This window comes from Fusarium oxysporum, chromosome XI (assembly GCF_013085055.1).
Source record: "Fusarium oxysporum Fo47 chromosome XI, complete sequence".
In the NCBI taxonomy this organism is placed as follows: domain Eukaryota; kingdom Fungi; phylum Ascomycota; class Sordariomycetes; order Hypocreales; family Nectriaceae; genus Fusarium; species Fusarium oxysporum.
Window position 1 is genome coordinate 2244157 of NC_072850.1, and position 22655 is coordinate 2266811.

The 22655-nt window shown below is 47.0% G+C and overlaps 7 protein-coding genes across 7 annotated transcripts; 3 read left to right on the plus strand and 4 right to left on the minus strand.

Moving 5' to 3' along the window:
* Positions 1–244: 244 nt before the first annotated feature.
* FOBCDRAFT_11661 (uncharacterized protein) lies at positions 245–928 on the minus strand. Its single transcript, XM_031192969.3, has 2 exons — positions 678–928; positions 245–624 (listed from the first exon to the last, which is right to left on the minus strand). Exons 1-2 carry the CDS (start codon positions 848–850, stop codon positions 444–446), a joined length of 354 nt encoding a protein of 117 aa, XP_031031815.1. The 5' UTR covers positions 851–928; the 3' UTR covers positions 245–443.
* Positions 929–2002: 1074 nt separating this feature from the next.
* Positions 2003–3490, minus strand: FOBCDRAFT_245448 (uncharacterized protein; the record flags this gene model as incomplete). Its single annotated transcript, XM_059610686.1, has 4 exons — positions 2003–2458; positions 2526–2745; positions 2811–3257; positions 3288–3490. The coding sequence occupies 4 exons, from the start codon at positions 3488–3490 to the stop codon at positions 2003–2005; spliced, it is 1326 nt and encodes a 441-aa protein (XP_059466272.1).
* Positions 3491–5521: 2031 nt separating this feature from the next.
* Positions 5522–6976, plus strand: FOBCDRAFT_148534 (pectin lyase fold/virulence factor; the record flags this gene model as incomplete). Its single annotated transcript, XM_031192971.2, has 1 exon — positions 5522–6976. One exon carries the CDS (start codon positions 5522–5524, stop codon positions 6974–6976), a length of 1455 nt encoding a protein of 484 aa, XP_031031817.2.
* A 988-nt stretch (positions 6977–7964) lies between these two features.
* Positions 7965–9923, plus strand: FOBCDRAFT_192595 (major facilitator superfamily domain-containing protein; the record flags this gene model as incomplete). Its single annotated transcript, XM_031192972.3, has 5 exons — positions 7965–8316; positions 8366–8968; positions 9026–9088; positions 9141–9345; positions 9402–9923. 5 exons carry the CDS (start codon positions 7965–7967, stop codon positions 9748–9750), a joined length of 1572 nt encoding a protein of 523 aa, XP_031031818.2. The 3' UTR covers positions 9751–9923.
* Positions 9924–9987: 64 nt separating this feature from the next.
* Positions 9988–12049, minus strand: FOBCDRAFT_254245 (uncharacterized protein; the record flags this gene model as incomplete). Its single annotated transcript, XM_059611102.1, has 5 exons — positions 9988–10076; positions 10264–10650; positions 10711–11588; positions 11641–11796; positions 11991–12049. 5 exons carry the CDS (start codon positions 12047–12049, stop codon positions 9988–9990), a joined length of 1569 nt encoding a protein of 522 aa, XP_059466273.1.
* An 809-nt stretch (positions 12050–12858) lies between these two features.
* FOBCDRAFT_147594 (uncharacterized protein) lies at positions 12859–15297 on the plus strand (the record flags this gene model as incomplete). Its single annotated transcript, XM_031192975.2, has 4 exons — positions 12859–13364; positions 13416–13534; positions 13589–14027; positions 14079–15297. The coding sequence occupies 4 exons, from the start codon at positions 12859–12861 to the stop codon at positions 15295–15297; spliced, it is 2283 nt and encodes a 760-aa protein (XP_031031821.2).
* Positions 15298–15752: 455 nt separating this feature from the next.
* On the minus strand, positions 15753–19690 carry FOBCDRAFT_147190 (quinon protein alcohol dehydrogenase-like superfamily; the record flags this gene model as incomplete). Its single annotated transcript, XM_059608251.1, has 3 exons — positions 15753–16161; positions 16447–17870; positions 17921–19690. 3 exons carry the CDS (start codon positions 19688–19690, stop codon positions 15753–15755), a joined length of 3603 nt encoding a protein of 1200 aa, XP_059466274.1.
* Between the last annotated feature and the right edge of the window lie 2965 nt (positions 19691–22655).

Here is a 22655-nt window from a genome sequence, read left to right on the forward strand (position 1 = left end):
GAGATATTCTATGTATATTTGTGATATGCCTGGAATAAGGATTTAGCTTTGTTTCTTGACCCGGTCTCTTTCCTCTTCGGATCTCTAGATTATCTATATCCGTTGTATTCAGCCAATAGTGTCTAACGTCTTAGGCGACTTTTGTTGCCAACCAGGGTACATTACGCAAACGTCGTCATCAAAGTTCTCCATCGCTTCCGTGATCAATGCTGCAAATGTATTGCAAAAGTCTTACGGCGCATAGTCAAGGCAATGAGTTTAATATTATAGAACGGTATACACAAGGTTGATTCTTATCCGCACCTCCAATCTTCAACAGCAACGTTCCGATAAATGTCAGACACCTTTGTCCAGGCATGCCAACAAATCCCCTTGATGGATGTAGTCAGTCCGCCCTCCAGGTGAACAAAAGTCTGAGGGGGTGTTGGTATGTTGGAGGGGACTCAGGGAAGCCCAGGGACTCCAGGAATACCACCTCCAGGAAGACCACCGGGGAGAGGAGTAGGCAGAGGAACCGGCAGGCCAGTGGGGAGGCCAGTTGGCAGACCTCCAGGGAGACCAGAAGGCAAGCCGCCAGGGACACCAGGGATACACTTTTGGATCCCAGCCACAAGCTCAGAGAGACTATGTCCTATTAGTTGATGGTATATGCCATAACCATAGAGTATCAGACTTACCAGGTTGCAACGTCGGTAATAGCAACGGCGCTGGTGGGCTTGAGATTGCTAATGCAGTCAGAGATGCTAGTGATACTCTGAAGACAGGCAGGATCGACAGAAGGAACCGGAAGCTTGGGCGTAGCAGCTCCGAGAGCAAGGGCTGGGAAAACAAGGATAATGGAGGCCTTCATGATGATGGCTTGGTAGGATTTGTAAGATTAAAAGTGGTTGTGTTGGAAAAGTGTTGGTTGTGAGTGCTGATGATAGAGTAATGAGGGGGGAAGAGGCAGTAGATTTATAGTTTTCACAGACCTTTGGAACTATTTCAGAAGGCAGTGCGCCTATCATTAGTCATTCTCGACAATGCTGTCTTACGTGAGTCTCTAAAGAAGGCGATTCAACTCCTCCCGGGTTCATCACCTGTGGAATGAGAAACGACAACTCATGAGGGGTCCTGGTACATGTCACGACCTTGTCGGTATTCATGGAAGTTTGAGAGTATGCACTTGTGAATTTGTCATGTCCTGGCAATTAAATTTGGCTCACCGCACTGGGTTTAAAACTTGATCTTCTGGTATGTGATCGTCCAACTTGGTGACTTGGCTGATTATCATTCATATTCTGAGACTTCGCGCGGCTTTCTATGTCATAACCTTCTGACTGAACAGAGACAACACCGTTGGTTGCACAAGAACAACAGTATTTCTAGTCATACTGGGGCCTTAGCGCCGAGTCTTTTAACTGGGATTATCTAATGCAATGATCTATATCCTCCATTCGGTTATGCGAGTGAGAAATAGTTTAATCAACTTGATTTGGGTTTGTATTAATATTCACAGTTTATCACGACATCAGAAACTGCAAGCCATTTCTGAAGCTTTAGTTCTTCTTCCAAGCATGCAGAATCAATCATCAGAATGTGGGCGTCAACCGGAATAGTGTTCAGATGAGAAAACTCTGAATAAATATTTCAAGGAAAGATCAAAGCCCGGCGCGGCATTTCAATTCTGAGACACCAAGGAAGAACTAGTGCCCTTACTTCGGCAGCATGTGAGACATCAACTGCCGTAGCATAATTGAATTCCATTGTCGTAGACAGAGTGATCTGCAAGCTGTCAGTTATGCCTGAATCATAAGGACCCACAGTACGCTGATCCCTATCGAGTCACATTCGTGAATGCCAAAACCCTTTGCTGGACAGTTGAATACCCGTCAGTCTTTTACTGCTGTTTATCGTGGAATATTTCCCTTAAATAAATTGAGTCTAGTATGCATGGGTTAATTTCTTGCTAAGGACAAGATTCAAGGTTGAAGCCTGTACCAACATTGACGACATTGTTCTATTAAACAAGTGTAAAGGTTCGATAGTCATCTGGCTTTGTACCTTTTACAAATTCGCCGTCCATCGCACCATGAACATATGCATCACCAATAAGGTTATACCAATCTGTTCCCTGAACCGACCGTAAGACAAGACAAAAGGGACTCCCAAAAAGCACCACAATTATATCATCAGGCTTCATGGAGAATGGTCCCATTCCCATGCTCCCACTTCCAGTAACAAAAAAGCAACGATTAGAGCTTACGTTCTCCACTGACTTTGTAAAGGGAGAGGTGTATTCTATAAATCTGTCAATATGGCTCCCTTCATATATAAGGCTATCGGGAACTGGCTTCTGCTCGAATAGAACTTGCATCATGTCAACAAACTCTCCTGGGGCCGGGTATGAGGGATCTTCGCCAGGTGTAGTCGAGTCATGATCCATGACAAGAGTCCTGCAGAGTAGGCTTTTGTCCGTCTGCGAGAGAACGACAGAAATCAATAATCTCAGTGAAGAATTGACGATTTCCAAAACCACTAGTGACCTCCTGATAGAAATCAGCTCCATCCGCCAGTTTTTGGCCCTGTACATAAGGACCGATAACTCGTATCGTAGCTCCGAGTAAAACGCCTTTGCAGCTTAGAGTTCCCAAACCTCTGTCGATTTCGACAGTCGGTTCTTGGCCATTATCTGCTTTGAACGTCTTGTTGAATATTCTTAATGTTGTGTCCCCCCTCAGCCGACTTCCAAGATCAGGCGTCCAGCTAGGACCGTCGGGGTTCACTTCAAAGCGATTCCCAAGCAAAATATGCAGGTTGCCCCAAGAAACTCGACGACATTGATCAATACCGTTGGAACGGGTTGTTCATAATCAGGTTCCAAGCGGCGGTCCTGCTCGCATACTAAACCTAGCAAGGCGAATATCTTATCCCTGCAATTTGACGCCTCGAATCGTCTCGAGACCTCTATCAATGTGGTCAGAGTGGGTTTCTCGGGTCCATTGCATGAAGAAATTGTCTGAATCATTGCGAGACCTGGGGGCCACCCTCTCGAAAGAATGGACCGAAGTGGTTCATCAACATCAAAACCGGAACCCGTACTACGGGCTGAGTTTCCTTGTACAGTGAGGAGAATCGCACTGCATTCGACATCGAACTCGATTCTTCTTATAGAGGATGTGCCGCATATAATGTCCTCGGTACTTCGAAAGAGGAAACCTTTAACTGCAAGCTCTTGGATGATCCAGACACGTGTCCAGTAAGGGCGTTCAAGAAGACTTAAGAGCGCCGATCAATTCTGACTAGACATTAGAAAGCCTTTGGCCTCGAAGTATTGACTCACAGTGAGGTGTTCTTCATCCTTATTCGGACCATCAAATATTTCCGACTCATTGTCTTTCATCCATCTCCCCAAAACTTCCATCGTTCTCATAGCTTCATCGCTGTCATGACTTGATTCACCCAGCCAGCTAATGACATTCTGAGAACGACGGTATATCTCATCCATCATTTGGACCTGAACCTTTTTGTCTTGAAATGACTGCTGGTTCATGCAGAGTGCATCAACCCATAACGTTCGGGGTTCGTTATTTGAACGTAAGTGACGAAGCGCGGCTTCAAGGTTCTTTGTGACCAAGTGAGGACATGTGTTGAGGCTGATTACGGGGCGGTTATCTGCGCTACCATAGCAATAAGACAGAGCTTCATATGGATCTGGTTGCTCCAATGATGCGCGATATAGTTCACAGCAAATTGGGGCGTTCCATTCCCCAGGCTGAGGCCTTAATAGGCGGATACTGTTGGGTTCAAGCGGTTCGTAAGTATATTCCATGGTATTCATGGTATATAAAAGGTAAATTTCGGGGATATTGTTTTATTTTCCGCTTTTCTTGCGATTTGACATGGTAGAGCTTTAGTATCTATACCCCGCGTCAAGCGTTGCCCTCGCTGCAAATACGCCCGCCTAATGGTAACAAGTCCTACGCTACTGCAAGCCACGACATAAAATACAACACAAACCGGTCTACAGCAAGAGCAAAAGGCTTTTGACTGCAATCTTATCAAGCTCACGTATCACTGTTATTGGACGCACGCAATCCACACCAGTTGGGTCGATCTATACTAAAAAAGTCTACCATTGCGAGACGGTTCGGGCAAGCACGTTAGATTCAGCGGTCGACTGTCTTTGCCAGCCCCGCATCGGATTGTTCAGCTTCAAGAGTTTTGTTTACTTCATCGCTCTCGCGCCGTAACGCATACTGTCAACTTGCAGGCATCTCTAACTGGAGGGTCAGCTGTGTTCTCTGCATTGGATTTCTGAGGGTTAGGGCTACCAAATAGGCATTGCCTGTTTAGGAGTACATTCCGTTCATCGTTCCCCCCATGACATTATCTAGGATTTTCCGGATTTTCCGGATCTGAGAGGCTTGGAAAATCTGACGCGGTACAAATTGGAAATATTCATAGATCCAAATAACGATGCCTTTAGCATCTTTCTTAGACTTTCAAGTTCAACCTGTTCTACGTGGTATTTCCCTCTATAAACCTCAAACACGCATGGGGCCAGGAAGGGTTTGCACCACCTATTTGACGTTCTCCTCTGTCAGACACTCACTAGACGTACAATAGTTCATCAAGAAAGGTGCGCATGGCGTCGCTTATTTTGCTGCAAGACGTCAACCACTATGAATCTTTTTAGCCAAGCTATGAATTATAGATGGAGATATCTGCAAAATACTTCCGGAAACACTAGTACTACCCCTGCCGACTGAGTTTCACCTCAGCCTTGAGGACTCCAGTGGTAGAATAGTTATATTGTGAGGCATAGGACCGATATTAATGCCGAGCATAGTGAGAATGGCACCCTGCTGCCAACGTGCATAGCCTATCAAATACAAGCGCGCCAGCTCGTCGAGACAACTACCGCTGATCGCCTTCAGCAACAGAGAAATGCCTAGTTTTTTTCCCTGGGCAATTGAAGATGAAACTCTTTTGATAATGTCACCAAGGTTCCAAACATGACTATTTGTATTTATGACATGCCTGAATTTAGACCTCTTATTTCAATATTGCCAAAGAAAGAAGACTTTACGACTCGGCTAAAACCATCATTACTTTTTAGCCTGAGACCGTGATATAACCAGACGGATTATTCATCGGCTCTTACTAAATTTCTGGCGCTCGGGTGCAATACACTACTACACGCGCTCTAGTATGGCGTATTGCCTAGTCAGGATACAGAGGCGGAAAAAGCATCGGCAGTGACTCCGAGATCAGCATGCCATGCTACGGTGTGCGTCTTAGCGCAAGCCTTCTAATCCGGGGAAGCGGGGAATTAGAGTGCCGAGTGGGCTCCGTAATGAGATACTTCTTTATTATGCTACGTCTTTAGCGATATCGAATTTCCATGTATAAATACGCACTTGGCCAAGTCTGAGCCCAATATTCATTGTTATCTAACTCTTGTTTGGTCAAGTTAATCATATACTGGTATACCTACACTTTGTCTTGTTTGCTGTGTTGCAATACACCAACTCTAATCATGAGACTTAGCGCTGTTATCAAATCAGCATGCTTCCTCCTTCTTGGTCAAAGCACCATTTCTGAAGGTGCAAAGACCCCCCAGGGCTTTCTCCAGACTTGGCCTATTCCCGATGGCGTCCCTATCGCAACCTCTTTTGATGTCAAAGCTCGCGTTCCCGGTGGCAAGTGGGAAAAGATTGAAACATATCAACCAGTTCACAACGAGGTCAACTTTACCACCGGCGGTTCTATCAAGCACAACTCATCTCTGGCATATTTCGATTTCAACGGTACTGTAGAGATTCAAGCCAGATATCTCAATGATCGAGTTTCCAAGGCCGTTATCAGGCCTTACTCCCTCAACCTAACCCCTAAAAGGTCTGGTTCAGTTGTTACTTTTACCTTGAACGAGCCGCGAGATGTCATTGTTCAAGTCAACGATGACATCTTCGATGTTCTGCACATTTTCACCAACCCCCCTGATACAAACGTGCCATCTGAAAAGGATAAAGATGTCATTTACTACGGCCCTGGCTATCATAAGCTCAACTCTACGCTTGAGGTTGGATCTGGCAAAACTCTTTATGTCGCCGGCGGAGCAGTGGTTTCAGCTCCCGATATCACAGTGACCAACTCGACTGATGTGATCATACGTGGACGAGGTCTCTTGTACAGTCCAAAGGGAAATTCCCTACAGATCTACCGATCCAGCAACGTCTTGATCGAGCGTCTCGTTGGTATCAACTTCCTCCCTAGGGCGTATGAGTCAAAGGACGTGACATTCAGTCATTGGCGCGACTTCAGCGCAGTGCAATGGGGAGATGGAATGGACGTTTATTGCTGCGAGAACGTCCTTATCGATTCCGTCTTCTTGCGCAATTCGGACGACTGTATCGCAGTTTACGCTCACAGAAATGAATGGTACGGAAACTCGACAAACATCACCATCCAAAACTCAATTCTGTGGGCCGATGTCGCGCATCCGATTAATATTGGAACCCATGGCAATACTGAGGACCCCGAGACCATTGCAGGTCTAACTATTCGCAACATCGACATCCTCGACCAAAGAGAGGGACAGGTCGACTACCAAGGGACTATTGCACTCAATCCTGGAGATGGCAACCTGATTCAAGACGTCTTGATTGACGATGTACGTGTCGAAGATATTCGCGTTGGCCAACTGCTTAACTTCCGTGTCATGTACAATACCAAGTACAACACATCACCGGGCCGAGGGATCAAGGATGTGCTGGTGCGTGATTTGAAGTACAATGGGACAAAGGCCAGCATGTCCATCTTTGTCGGTTATGATGAGGACCGGACGATCAGCAATGTTACGTTCGAAAACCTGGTTATTAATGGGAAGGTCATCTCGGACAACATGCAGAAGCCGGGCTGGTATTTGACTACGGATTTTATTCCGGCATATGCAAATGAGCATGTGAACAACATGACATTCACGACTACTTGAGAACCTTTGTTATTGGTGACAGTGAGTATTTCATTGTCCAGGCTGCCACTAAATCAGCGATTTCATAGTCTATAGTATTTTCTTTTCTTAAAACCTTGTTGCACTTTGTTTCTGTTTCTGGTCGACTTACCTCTAGCCAATAAGCAGCAATATATTTACTATGTAGTACTTCTTAAATATCCAATGGTAGATGGTAAAACTCGTGGTATGATGAGATGATTCGGAAGTAATATCGGCGTCAAATCCGCAATATAATCCGCGGTCCAAATCTACGCAGATCACGACGGCAATAAGGGCAAAACTTCGTCATCTGTCGCGATATTACCTCTATGTAAAAGGAACAATCTGCTCTGGGTTTAAATATCCCCAAGTTTATGGCCAGACCTCCCAGACATCCTTTGTGAGACTTACTGTCTTATTTACCGATCTTATTGTGTTGGTGCGTCCAGGGTGGTTGCTTGGGGATATGGGTTGTCTGTTTGCCAGTATGAGAGCATCTCTATCGGCCAATGTCTCTGGAAAGATATCATCGATGTAGTTCTGAGTAGCAAAAGACTTAAACTCTACTCTGAGCCGAACTCGGAGTCTACAGCTTTCGCAGCTCTCACGGTTAGCAAGGTCCAGAGACCGTGACGCTTCGTCGCAGTGGAGAACCCTCCTGGAAGTGGCTCCAGTGGACAACGGGATTTTCCGACTCTGATCCTCTCACTGTGAGAAAGTTTTCAATGTAACCTCGCTAATTCTTTCTGGCTTAGGGTGTTCATTCCACGCCAGCATCAGACATCTTATCAATCTGATTACTACGGACACTCTGACATCTTTTGAGGTTAGCTCGGGATCTACAGAAAACTTACAACCATGAATATTTTTTCGGACCAATTTAAATATGTAGAACATCCCCAGGCTTCTGCCTTTCAGCCCAACCAAACCTCAACATCATTGTCCGCATCTCATCCATTGAGTACAGTTCTTTTCAATCTTGACACTCATGGCTCAATCTCAGACGCCAGAGAGCTTCGCAAATGACGAGAAGCTCGTGCCGCCTCACGTGTCCGTCAAGGAAAAACATGCTTTATCTCAGTCGCAGACTTCCCAACTGGAAAACGACGGTCGCCAGCCAGTCCCACTGAGCTGGAAGCTCGCCTCCATCGTCCTCGTCACCGCAATTGGCTTCGGGTCGCAATGGAGCTCTGGTGTGACCTCAGCCATGAAAAGCACCATCAAGAAAGAACTGCACGTCAACAACACCCAATTCTCTCTCTTGGAAGCTAGCGAGGACTTCATGGTCACTGCTTTAATGCTTGTTAGTGGTATCGTAACCGACAGAATTGGTGGAGCCGGTACGTCTGACTTGAAGCATGGGAGAAGTTGGCGCTGATCAGAAACAAGGCGCGATGTTGTACGGCAATCTTATCTATTCGATCGGATCAATTTTGGTAGCTGGAGCAGCACAGACTCGATCATACAAGTTCATGATGGCTGGCAGGGTCGTGCGAGCTCTCGGTGATATCGCCACCCAAGTTGCCCAGTACAAGGTCTTCTCGTCTTGGTTCGCCCCGGGAAACGGATTCGCCTCAACCTTGGGCTTCGAATTAGGCATTGGTAAAATCGGTGCCTTTGCCGGCAAGTCTTCAGCAAACATTATCTCCAAGAGACTCGGCTTTGCCTGGGTTTTCTGGATTGCGGTATTTATGAACATCTTCACCAACGTCATGACCGGTGTCTTCTACTTCTTCACCAAAGTTGCCAATCGTCGCTATCACGGTATCAATGATCCAGCCACTGGAGAGAAGCTTACTGAAAAGACGCGCAAGTTCGAATATCGCAAGGTCTTGGAACTGCCGTGGACATTCTGGGCTGTCATGGGCTTCTCTTTGTTTGAAACAAGCGCCGCTATTGTGTTCCTGCAGAATGCTACAGAACTTGCTGAACAGAGATTTGGCACCGATTCCATTGCAGCCGGATGGTACAGTTCCGTTTTGCAATACTCAGGTATGGTGTCTGATCAACATGCTGTCGTACCGGATTGGCTCTAACGATATCTTTCAGGTTTCTTTGTGGTTCCCTTGCTGGGAGTATTCCTCGACCTCTATGGAAGCCGCATTTCCGTCTGTAAGTAGCTGGTCATGTCGCACAGAAAGAGAAACCTGCTGACTGTACGCAGTGGTGTTTTGTGGTATTGGCATGTTTATCTCGATGCTTCTGGTATGTTTCTCAGGTGCTGTCAAAGGAACAGCTGCATCATTTGGCGTCTTCGCGTTCGCGTATTGTTTCGGTCCGACCACGATTATCGATAGCACACGTACATCAATGTGGGACAGCACTGTCTTTGGCTCCGCTTATGCCATCAAGATCACAATGAACAATGCGTAAGAGCAATACCCACCCTACCTTTCGCCTTCCGTACTACTAACACTTACTCTAGAATGAATATAATTGTGCGAATTATCACCGGAAAGATTCAGGACGCTGACAATAACTCGTACGATAAGGTGACGATCGTCTATGTCATCCTTGCTGGACTGTCCGTCCTCGTTTCGCTACTGCTCGCCTTTGGAGCGTGGAAATCGGTGGACCTTGGACACCTCCAATGGTCACGAAAGAAGAGAATTGCACAGGGAGCCTTGCTCAACGAAAGGAAGGACATTTTCACCAAGGAGAACGGCGAAAAGAACAGGCGGGTTTCTCTGGCTTGCTTTGCCATCTTGATTCTGTTGATCATCGGTAGCTGGTGCGGATACTTCTGGGGAGTTGCCACTGGAAATAATGATTAAGTTAGTTGTAGCACAGGCTTCTAAGCTTGTCGGCGTCTCGAGTTTGAATAGTCTGGGGCGAGAGCTGTTTGTCTATCGACAGTTCGAACTACAAGATGACAATAGACAGAGAAATGCAAGTTCTCGAAGATTAACGGATTGCCGGACACCTTTCCAAATACATCACCTATCCACTATTTTAATCTCGTCAGAACACTTATATAAACGTTGTTGCATGTTTAATATCTAGCCAGCAATTTAAGTGATCAAGCCACGAGTGTCAGCGATGATGTCGGCATTGAGACCGTTCAAGTCGCCTAAAATACCAACCCGCAGTTTCTGAATGCCTCATACTAGGCACGATGGTCAATTAGGCATCCCGATTGACAAGCGCAACAAGACTCAACTGAGAAAAAGTATAGAACTCCACTTGAGAATAAATTGCGCTGTAAATCTATCTAATGTAATTCTAGCAGCAGCCAAAGTCTTCACAGTGGACATCTATTCTAATATTTCGCTTCATCTGCCATGTACTTGCCGAATCTTGCGCAGCATCCATCAGCGACTTGGGCCCGCAAGACAAGAGGAGCACTCGGTGATGACTTCCAGATGCTCCCACGACTCTACTAATTGTTCCATCGACATCCAGCTTCTCCAACAATGGGTTGTATTTCGGCTCATCGCCGGTTATTTGATCAGTTAACCCGCATGCATCGCCAATCTCAGAGATAGTTTCATAGTCAAATGCATTTTCTCTTAGAAGAACCTCCCTTTCTGCTCCGCATGGAGATGATTGAGAGTCGGTATCGTCAGCTACTGAGCCACATGCAGACCGTTCGCCTGTCACGTAGATGTTGAGGCTGATGGGATACGCAGACTCCGCAATGTTGCACAAATGTCTGCGAAACCAGTTCAACTGCTCTAAGAGATGTCAACCATCAGATAAGATTTCTGGGGAATCAGAGACTGATCTAAACATACCTATACGCTTCACTGCCCATACAAACTCGATAGATTGGATTGCAAGCTTTTCACGCTGCATCATGATTCGGTTCATGACTCCAAAGGTAAAAGCAGCTCCACTTCCACCAGCGATAAGGATCAGTTTATCGTAGTTGCCCACGTCTGGTAGTGACCCATATGGCCCATCAATAGATGCCCATAGATTAGCCCGGGGGTTTCGGCCTGCAAAGCCGCCGACAGCTTTGGTGAAGCCCTCATGCGATTTCATGACTAGCTCTAGACCAGAGGAGTCATTACTGACGATAGTAAATGGATGATTCTCATAAAGTCGAAGTCTTGGAATCCATAAGAAGCAGTGAGATCCTGGTAAGGCGGCTGCCATGCCAGGCTTCTTGAGCACCAATCGTGTTCCTCTATATGGAAGAGGATAGAACGTCACTGAGTTGTTAACGAGGTTGTATAATAACCTGCCCAGTCGCACGAGCCGGTCCAATGTCCACATGCTGAATATGATGAGCATCACCGTTGGGATCTTCTTCGCCCAGTTTGGCCTATGAAGGGCCGTCAAGAGCACAACCGCCATGAAGCCAATGATGTGGCTAGCATAGAACAGTTCGTAGTGCTTGTGTCTAAACACTCCCATTAGTAGTACAAGCATGGCAACACCGGCCCCCATGCCCTCGATATCCTCCTTCTTCAACAACTGCACCAAGCGACCTTGACGGCCAAAATGTATCGTGTAGACAAGGGCGTGAAGCGTGAGGAGGAATACAGTTGTGTAACCGACAATACGATGAAGGATATTTAATTGGCTGTGCGAAACGGAGGCCAAGGGGCCTAGGGGCGTGTTCTTGAGGCCAAAAAAGACACATAGGGCCATGTTGCCAGCGCACATCCTGATATTCGTCAATTACGCATGGAATGTCATGAGGAAATAGTGCATCCTACCATCCAAACCTAGAGGCCCAGTGATTCAAAAGTTGGGGCATTGCAAGCATGCTTGAGCAGAAAGCAATGTTGCCAACAAGATAGACGCCGATCATCACGGTGAACCCCAAAGAAGGTCGCCCAAACCACGACGCAGGAAGTCGTCTCTGCAAAATTCTATGAAAAGAATAAGTCTACTGCCAACTAGATGCTCGGACGCTTTTACGAACTCAAGGACCAGAAGACAGGCCTCACGCCCGTACGTCGATAATGAAGCAGATGTTTTCAAATGTGGAGATGTAATGTAAATATTGCGCAGCCAATGAATGCCAATAACTAAAAGCATGAGACCACATAGAAAAGCGGCATACTTGGTAAGTGCCTCTTCATTCTTCAATTGCTTGGTACTTGGTGGTTTGAAGCCGTCCATTTTCGACAAGGGACGGTGGTATAATGGAGGGAGAATGATAAATGGCGACAAAACATCCCCTGATTGATAAGATTGCGTCAAAATTCGATTGATAAGTCTAACCGGGCTTTCGGTCAAGCGGGCATTACGCGTGTCCTGTGAGCCCCACCGCGTGATCCTAGTCACGCTGCGGAGGGTATTCCAGCTACGAATATTCCCGATGCCGTTGCGATCTCTGACTGGACAAGATCTTAGCGAAGAGGGTGTCATGAGTGTTCTTAATTTTTAGCACGCGTTAAATCGATCTAGCTTGGCTGTTATCAATCTCCCTCGGTTTTCCGTCGGCGTCGGTCCCAAGAAAGCTAGACTCGGCGTCTCGATTACAAGCCTGATAGGCTGTTATGGTCACTATGGGGTACGACAAGGATTCTCATCATGCTCAAATATTCACTGTGAAGAAACAGTCTGTTTACTGATCCCTGCTCAAGAAACACTTGGCCCTCTGTCCTACAGCGGAGAGAGCACTAACTAGCTGGGATCTTTGCATGATTGAATTTTTCGCAAGCAGGCTGGCTCACAGTGAATCAAGGCAGATACAATGTTATATTCACGCCACAATCCACAAGATCAGATAAGATTTCACGTCAGGCTAAATTGATAATTGGCTCGACTGGAATGAGGTCGGCGAACACGCGTACTGTACTGTCCGGCTAAGTGACCCAAAAACTGAGCGTTGGAAGACAATCCACACTAAAATTTGCAGATCGACACTCAACCACTTTCACATACGGCCCTTGACCCAATACACGCAGGATACACGACACTGCACCATGGAAACCTGTCTCTGTAGAACAATCCATACCCTGACCAAGGACTACGACGCGGTCCAAGCCAAAGAACTGATCCCTGCACTGAATCGCCACCTAGAAGATCTGCGACAATTTCTAGCGCAAGCGAAATCGCTCAGTCGTCAGGTACAGTACCAGATCACACCGCGAAACCAACGAACCGGCAAGGCCCTCTTTGTAGACTCGGTTGACCTCACTCCTGTCGATCGCGTATGCTCCAGATTCGATAACGATGTAAATGGTTTCTGGGCGGGCTCGGATGATCATGTTCATATTGAGCTGCGTCGGCGACTTGCTTGCGTTGTCATATTTCTTCGCTCTAAACTGGATGCTCAGATGCTGGCCCCTCCTCAAGTGGCTAAAGTATTCCCTAGAGCGCAGAATCTCACAGATATGAGAAACCCTGGCAGGAAGTATGTTCAGATATCACAGAGACTTGGTGGCGTAGGAGCAATCTTCTGGCTTCCACTCAACGTCCCACCTTCGACGTACGTAATGTCCTCATATTGGCAATACCCGAGAGTGCTGACACTATGTAGTTATGAGAGATATCTCAGTGTTGACGACGAAGAAGTCTTCACCCATTTATCATCCCTCAATCCAGCATTTCAGAATTACAATATGCTTGCACAACGCCTAGTGCTTAGCCAGCTATGCGGTTAGTAACTTCAAACGTAGTGTAACTACGATGTAATATTGAGCTTGCCTACAGACCCTTCGTCGCCAGTACTGTATCATAATCTGTTCAGCGAGTTTGCTTCATTTGTTCCTGCCAAAGACCAGTTATTCCTTGTAATGTACGCACTCGGCGGTGCCGACATACCCGCTGTCTTGTTGACGAGTGTACGCTTGCCACAACGACGTTGGAACGCCGAGGGAGAGGTGGAACAGACCAGTGCTGCTCAGTTTGGACTACCCGTTAATCTTCTCGATCTTCTATGCGACGAAACAATGCTCTCCGAGGTCATGATAGGGCCATGCGTTGTCAACCGAATTCGGGAAGACAATACCATATCTTGGTCCTTGAGTCCCGATACCATGTCGAGCTTCGAGGAAGTTTTGACCCCACAAACGATAGAAGTGCTCGAAACGACAGCGTTGAAGCTCATTTGCTTTGTTTGCCCACTGTGCTATGAGGGTAACACGGACTGGTAGGATCTATCCCCGCACTTTCTACAGCATCACTGACACTGGTCTCTCAGGTCACCGTCGTTGAAACAAGAAGTTTGGACAATACTCGAAAGGCTTCTGAAAACATGCAAGATATCAACTTCCCTCAGAACCCACATTATTGAAGCCGTCCTATATTTTGGAGAGAGAGACTCAGTTGCCATCCGCCATGCTGCCGTCAAACAGGCCAAAATCCTGTTACGAAAGTCAATGCCCTACTATCTCCACGCCTCAGTCGTGCTCTTTCGCAGCATACTACATCGCGTTGATGGAGAACTTGCCAAGTCGGAAGCACACATACGTGACTTTCTGTGGCGAGGGCCACGCCCAACTACCCGTCGGGACCATGCACTCGAGGGTCGTCTTCATATTTCTCAGATGGAGAACAAGATTAAGTGCTACGATACTGATGTACCTTCATTTGCCTACAAGTGGGAAGCGAAGCAGCCATTGTCAACTCTGGACATGGAAGTGACGTTTCGGCTCCAGAGCACAGCCGCTCGATACTTCCAGTCTATCGGTGATTTCGATGCAGCAAGGGCTTCTCTAGAGCAGTTTCTATCACTGGGACGAATCAAACCTATACCTGCGAATTCACGCCGAGTCTTGCTTAGTAGATTAGCTGATGTGTATTGCGAGATGGGGGAGTACCTCAAAGCGATCGAAATACTCGAACCGGAACTCGACCTGATCAATACATGTGACCGCATGCGTCGTGGCTTTCGAAGACTTATTCTGGCACTAGTAGAGGCTAACATCGGACTGAAAAGATTAGAAACAGCAGATTCAGCAATCCAGGAGTTATTGGGCGATCTGCCTCCCTGTCAAGCTGATATCAACGACCAGCAGCTGCATATAAGAATGCTCCTGGCTTCAGCACGCATCGTCCATCTCAGGTCAGACCCATGTGAAGCCATGCTGCGCTGGACACTTGCGCTTCAACAAGTTAGCCACATGCATGCTCTCGGTTCATCTCGTGGGTTCATAGCCGCCGTGTGTCACTTGTCCTTGGCTCACGCACAGGTCTCGATCAGCGATAAATATGAGGCTCATCGCTCATGGACAACAGGACTGAGGATCTTGGCGAGTGAGAAATGCGAATTCTGGATTCCTGTTGTGCCTACTGTTTGGATTCCGAGGGTAGCGGCAGATATTTACCATTCCCAAGGTTGGCCGTTTCGCATGATGCTACCTGGAGGAAAGCCAGATGTCACGCAACATTGTTTTCAAGGTAGTGCCCATAGCATGTAAACCCGGCTCTGGTTCAGATTTCTTTCAAATGTGTCAGACTGCTGGAAATGTCCAATTGTTGGCCCTTCCATCGCGACACGGACGCTGGTGCATTGACAACTAAGTGCTTGCGGGGAGCACAGACTACGACGTTGGTGACAGAGCTGAAGACCTTCCGTCTATAGCGACGGTTGAGGAGAATTCGAGATAGATATTCCACCATATTCAACGGATGCTTAATGTTAGAAAGCTACACGAAGGGGATTCGCACATAAAACTGGCTGCTAGCCAACAACAATTAAGAAACAATACGTATCTCGCTTCAACCTCGCAGGCGGCAATGAGGACTGATGGAAGATATCCAAGCCTCGCATATAAAAGTCGTAACTGCAGGAAGGGTCATTTAGATCAATAACCAGGCTCCATAGCCAAAGAACCGCTTTACTACTATATTGCGATCTTGCTACATTAGGTTCCTATTGGAACTTGATGATTTTTATCTGGCCTGAAGGGCAAAGAAAGGCCACTCGCGAACCACTAACATCCAATGCCAACCGACGATAATCAGCGGGAATCCAGAGCATACGTTCATTCCCCCGCATAATCCAATCCATTTCGAGGGACACGCCCCATCCAATACGTCCTGTGCCTTCGAAGTCACTAGGCTTACCAACGCCCAGTATGCCATAACAAGTGGGTATTCTCCAAAAAGGTTCCTCGAGTTCTGACGTGTTATACGGTGGAGCATCTGCTGCAAGAGATCCAAATTCTTTTACAACGTAGGGGTGACTTATCTTTCTGATGGTAAAAGGGCTCTCATCTCTTCCAAATGTCAAAAGCCATTCACCTTCTGGGGAGAATGCCAAAGGCGTTTCGTACCGACGTCTTATGTCGAAATCTGGAAGTTGTTCATTGGCCCAGAATCCTGATTTCCGATGCAGGACTTGTAGATCGTTAAACAAGGAGGATAGAGCAAGAACCTTCCAATCTTGTGAATATAGAGATGTGCCGAGCGTACTATACTTTCTGACGGGCAGAATCTCGGAGGAAATATACTGTTCTGTTTGAGCATGTTTGATCAAGTCCCAGACTTTTAACACTCTTTCTCCATCGGTGTTGAAGTGAGACAATGATGACACGTGCCGTCCATCGGCAGATATGGCCACGTACTCTGAATCTTCTAAATCAGAAAAATGAATCTGCGTCATCAGTTTCGTGTCCCAAACGCCGAGCTTGCCATCCATGTCCTTCATTGCCACTAGTCTATCATCAGGTGTGAAGCTCACCCCGTGAAGACCCGAAGCCCCACCAGAAACAAGAATGTTTGTGCAGATATCTGTCACCGTATCCCAGATATGGGTTTTTCCTTCATATGATATCGATGCTAACATACTGCCGGTAGGGGAAAACAACAGGCTAACCATACGAAGATCTTTAACGAAACAAGAACTTTGTTCTGATGCCTGAAGTGAATAATCACATGTCTGAACCGATGATGGCCGTTCCTGCCTCAATTGGTCTGAAAGAATATCAGGTAAGTCCCAGAGCTTGACTGTTCCATCATAACTTCCAGATGCTAGCTGGTTTCGCATCTGACAAACTGATAAACTGCGAATCGGCCGTGAGTGCCCCTTGAGAATCTCAATGCAGGCCCCTGTCTCGTCCCAGACCCTGATAAGGTTGTCATATGAACCTGAGATTAGCATGCGGCTATCGGCCGAGAACGAGAGACACCGCACAGGATACTCACCGCTCAAGTCGTATTGGTGGACCCAGCCGTGCGTATCATCCAAATACCAGAGTCGGGTAGTGAATATTGACAGAGCTGCGATCCAATGTCCATCAAATGAGCAGGTCACAGCATCGATCTTTTTGACGTCCCAATTGAAGGTATGCTTGCAATCGCCGGTGAATAAATCCCAAATCTTGAACTCTGTCGCATCTGGTGAGATCGCGACAATGTGAGTTGCGGACAACAAGGCTGCTTCGCTGTGTTTGCTGATACTCCGGTCGAGACTAGAAACACGTTCCCCAGTTTTCCAGTCCAAGACGGTAATATGTTCTTTGAACACGACTGCAATATTGTTGCCTTCTGGTAGGAAGAAGCATTGGCGAGCCTCAACCTCTAGTTTCCGTATCAACCTAAACGTGGTTGCATCAAGAATAACGATGCCTTCATCGGCTCCACAGCATAGAAATAGCCCATCTGGAGAGTATACTGCCATGAAAAAAGATAAGTAAGTCTTCTCTTGATGAACCAAATCACCTGTGACTGTCTCATAGATATTAGATACCGATCCATTTGAAACAACTAGGTAGCGGCCATCAGGAGAGTAATTGGCGTGATCTGCGTCAGGGAGAGTATATATTGTTTGCGTGTGAGTATCCCAGTGGTTGTCCATCTCTGGCTTGACGATGATCCATTCAGGCATCTGGTAGGAGAATTGTTTGCGAACAACACTGCACTCGGGGCTAAATATAAGGGCAGATGCGTACACCTGAAGCGGAGCGATTTCGATAGTGGGCTTGTGATGGTAGATAAACCGATGAGCATCACAAATGAAATCAGTTAGCTCCTGCATTTGCATATCGGCCTATATAAGAGTTAATTGTTTATGTACATACTGGACAGAGAAAGACTTACGAGTGTGGCTTTTAGGACGAGTATACTTGTAATTGCTGTAGAGAGATCATTCATGAGACTTAGTGCCTCTAACCAATTCGTAAATTTCGTCTGAAGAAAATTCAACACTCTTCTGAGGCTTGAAAGGTCTGAGTCCTGTAAAGAGTCCGACTTGGAAAGGTGTTGAGCCCAATATACGCATGAGTATTTGATAGGACACAACGGATCGGTATCATGGACTTCAACCGGTTTGACGGCGCCAGGTGAACTGAGTTCATATATATCCTGCCGCAGGGTGTTCTCCATTGCCCCAAGGCATTTTGATAATATGTGTGAATGCTGGTGTGCTAGTCCACGAGGAAATATTGTGGCGTGAGCCTGGCTTTGAAGAAACTCCTTGGCTGATTGATGTACAAAGAATATCTCCCCATCCTGAAGTGTCAAGAAGGAGCCGCAAGAGGCGATGGCGTCTTTTACATCATCTTCATCGTAGCCAGCCATGGTCTCAACGAGTGTCGATATCTCGGCGGATTTGATGGGTCGGTAAGCAACACAAACCAAAGCCAGGATCTGTTTCAGTCGATCAGCTTCGGATGAATCTATTATTCGGTCCATCATGGCCTGGTAAAGTGCTGTAAGGCTCTTCGGAAACCTCGGTAGCTCCTCCATGACCAGACGCTTTCTGATACCAGAGTTGGCAAGTCTTTCGCACACTAGGGCTACCCAAAGGAATGTATCATCGGCATGAGACTGCATATAATCGAAGACTCTTTCTTTCAACTCCAAATCATTTTTCCACTTCGTCTTTGTGAGATCATCAACCTTCTTGCTGATATATGACTTGACAGCCCGAGAGACCGACTCGTGCTCTTGTTCAAGGTTAAGCGAGATCAACCCCGTCGCATCTGCAAGCTCCTGATGGATCTCAGGCCAGTCGCGGCTCGACACGATCCACTTGGCGCTACATGACTCAGATAGATCCACGATGAGGTTTGTGAACTTCGACCTGTTGATGTTGCACTCGTCCAGAGCGTCCACAAGAAAGATTGTGTCACGTAGACTTGGGTCTTGAAGCATCGTGGTTAGAATGTCGCCGAGAAGTTCACTGCTATTGATGCTGTTGAAGAGCCTGTCTTTTTGCTTGTCATAGCTTGGGCGAATCGCAGATATCAGAGATGGCTGATGCTCAAGAAGAACATAGATCAAGCCTCTCATAACGGCAATGTCGCTGGACAAGTCCTCCTCTTTGACGTTTGCTTGACACAAAAAGAACGAGATGGGCCTAAGACTCTTCTGTAGTTCATCAATAATTCCACAAAGTAACATCGTTTTGCCCTTCCCAGGTGGTCCATTGATCCACAAAACCCGACTTGATGGATCATCGATGAATGTCTGGTAGATGTCGCTCTTCAGGATCCATTCATATGATTCCTTAAGTGGATCACCCTTTTGATTTTGGATCCTTTTCTTATCCATGCGAGGGTCAGTGATCAATAGGGCGGCGAGACAGTCCTTGTCGTTGTCATCTTGCTCATTCTTTTCTTTCAATCGTGCCTCCTCTCTCAGGATCTTGCAGATACCTTCAAGCGACTCTGCTTGTTCAAGTGCGGATGTTTCTATCTTGCCAAGCTTTAACCTGATATTCTGGTGGTCGTACTGTTCTATGTCCTTGCGAATGAGACGTTCTGCATCTTTGATAGTGTTGAACTCCCCGGACCAATCATCAAGCTTAACTGCATCCCTTAGGATGACAGCTGCCCAATTACGATAATAGATACAAGCGCTTCTCATCTGAAACAGGAGAAGTTTCTTGTAAAAGTCGATGATCTGGGTTTCCAAGTTGGTTCTCAACGCCGCAGATGAACCGCTCAAGTTATCTTGGAGGAGGACCAACTCAGCCAAGTTCCAATACCACTCCATTCGTGACAAGACATATGCAATGCCTTTTCGATTCAGTCCTGGTTCCTTCATCGGATTTGAAAGGATCTGAGGTCATGTTAGCGATTCTCCTGGTAGTAATTGCAGGCCACGCAATAGATATACCTCTAAGCCAAGACTGACACCCGCCCATGCAATTCCAGCTTCAGAGGAGTATTTTACGGCCTTGTCTACTACTCCTTTGAGATTGTCGATAGTTTCAATGATGGTGGATAGACTCTCCTTGTGTTTAGCATGCCGCTTAGACTTCTCCAGCCCGCAATAGACCAATCTCCACATCTGTCGTGATTTGACGCTTTTGCAGTGTTCCAGGTTCTGGAGCTCCTCGGGTGCCGTTGTATCATCCCACTCATGTTGCACTAGTTTCAGGATCTCCTGGTAGCTTTTGACCATCTCGGGTTCTTTTTCTTCGAGGATGTTGTAGGCTTGGTTCTACAGTCGGTCAGGTGCAGTTGGAATTGGGTTTTGTGGTTCAGCTGAAGGCGAAGGGACCGTTTCTGGCTCAGTTATCGCAGTGGATGGTGATATAATAGTCGGAGAGTTCACGACTGGCAAGGTCGAAGAAGATCCTGTAGACTGGTGACATGATGGAGTCGAGATCTGGCTGGCCGAGGCTGTTGAGGGCACAGAGGCTGGCTGAGGCGAGTGTTGATTAGCCGAGTCTGAGGACCGCAGTTTTTGCTTGAGCTTAGAAAATTGCTTCATGGTAGCAACGTAATAGTTCAACGTCTCTTTCAAGGTTAGTGAAGAATTAGAGGGAAGTGAAATTCACCATGGAAAGCTTCCGTGCGGGGAAGTTGAAATTGCCTGACCGGGGAGAAGTAAGCGTCGCAATCAGTAGGCAGAAAGATTCTTGGCAGCTGAAACCTGCATATGAGGACGCATCCTTATCAGGGATATGATTGGTAGTTGCATTGGTGATCAATGGTCAGCCTGCAGCAAGATCGGCAACAGCATGTATGGTCATCCCCGTCTGAGCCGTGAGTTACCTGGGTGTTCCTGAATGAAAAGTCTATTGTCGCAACGCAGATCTGGGGGCAGTAGCTGCAGAATGGTGGCTTCTATTGTCCTCAAATGCTGGGCAGATTGGACCGAACTCATATTCAGATGAGAATTTGTGTTGGTAACAAGCCCTTGACCGGGAAGGGATTGGATGAGAATCTGGATCAATCTCTCCTGATCAGTGGCGACCATCGACTAAAGCGCTTGAAGCAAATATGACGTTTCTGTGATAGTACAGACACTAATCTCCTACAAGAGGCAAATGTCTCTCTCTCGACTTCCCTGGAACTCATTACCTACTGCTATTCCAAAAAGGCGACCGACCTCAACTCTTTCAAATCCATTCGTGACTGCAGAGCATGGACGAACGAGTATAACGTTGAAAATGCTCTCATGACCCCAAATCTTACTAAATAGACCAGAGCCTCGCGGAACCGTAAGGACCGAGACGCAGAGAGCAAATATAGTTTGGTTTTTAGCAAAGGCGTCATGGAGTTGAAGATCAGGTTCTTCCAGAGAACCCCATCCTGCAACAGTATCTTTCTCTATGGGTAGAGCTACGGCTCGAGGTTGGCTGTCAAATGGCGGTTCTTCCTTTGGGTAACGACTAGCTCTGAAAACAAGATCTCTGGATCTTCCTTTCATGGCCGGGCCAAATACAACAAGCAGAAGACGGCAGCGAATATTAAGGGTATTCATAGATGCCTCCGGTGCAAATACAGCAGTCGCTATGGCCTGATGGGCAATACTAGATGGGGTGCTAGTAGGTGACGTGTTATTTCCGCCAGTTCTAGCAGTTAATCCTGCACGACCACCTGGCGTAGAAGATACAGCAAGAAAATTGAAGCAATCTGTCGCATCATCTGTTCGGATCCAAGAAACCGGGGTATTGACCGAAGCCCATGACCAAGAGGGGGACTCTGTGTAACGGGAGTGTCTACCCGCTGCGTCTTGTTTCCAGAGTAAGTCCACCCCCAAACACCATGGCCTGAGGCCACAGACCAGCTTAGCAGACGACTCCTGAGTGGTAAATTCTTGAGTAACACCACTAAGGGCTACAAGGCGATCTTCTTCTGGCTTGGTCAACTGCATCGTCGAATACTGCGATACTAACGATTGCCAGTCGAGGGGGGATCGAAAGGGAGGGGCTGATGCTTTGTAATGGTCCCAGCGGTGCTTGGGAATTACAAGACCAAGCAGTGGAAGGATTCGATGTAGACCTGGACTCGGATCCAGATTGATAAGGCTCTCCCCTTGATGCTGAAGATTGCGGTACTTGCATCGCAGCGTCAGGCCATGTTCTATATGCCAGGCGATTCGTCGGCTCAGAGCCCACTCTTGGAACACCCAGCCCCGAGAGAGTAGGTCATTTTTCTGTATTTGGTTGTGTCGGTGGGTCTCCCGGGCAGGGTCAAGGTGACAGGATACATAGAAATGACCTTTCTTATTTCCCTCCTTGTCCCGGTAAGGAAGCCGAGCCAGGCGATACAAATCTCCTTCTGGTACATGAAAAAGACCTTGTGATCTTTTGTTGGGGGAACGGCGGCCATGATAGTAAAGGAAGCATTTTGGTAGTAGCCTGCCATCTGGACAGCCTCAGCTCTCCAGTCCTGAGGACTGTCTTGGATAATACAAAGACTGTCGATCCACACGAATCGTATGCCCACCTGAGAAGCAACCAGGAGGACATCTGTGAAAAGAGGGTCAATGCCTTGGAATGCTGACTGTATACCTGCCACGCGATCACGATAATTCCGCAGGTAAGTACTCGATCGCTTTGTCTCTGGATCGCTCCATCGGTGACTGAGGGATATGT

Bases quoted from the DNA above. Each gene is read 5' to 3' on its own strand.
- FOBCDRAFT_11661 (XM_031192969.3), bottom strand. From the start codon at position 850: ATGAAGGCCTCCATTATCCTTGTTTTCCCAGCCCTTGCTCTCGGAGCT. The intron at 625-677 runs GTAAGTCTGATA...AATAGGACATAG, and splicing joins ATTACCGACGTTGCAACCTG to TCTCTCTGAGCTTGTGGCTG.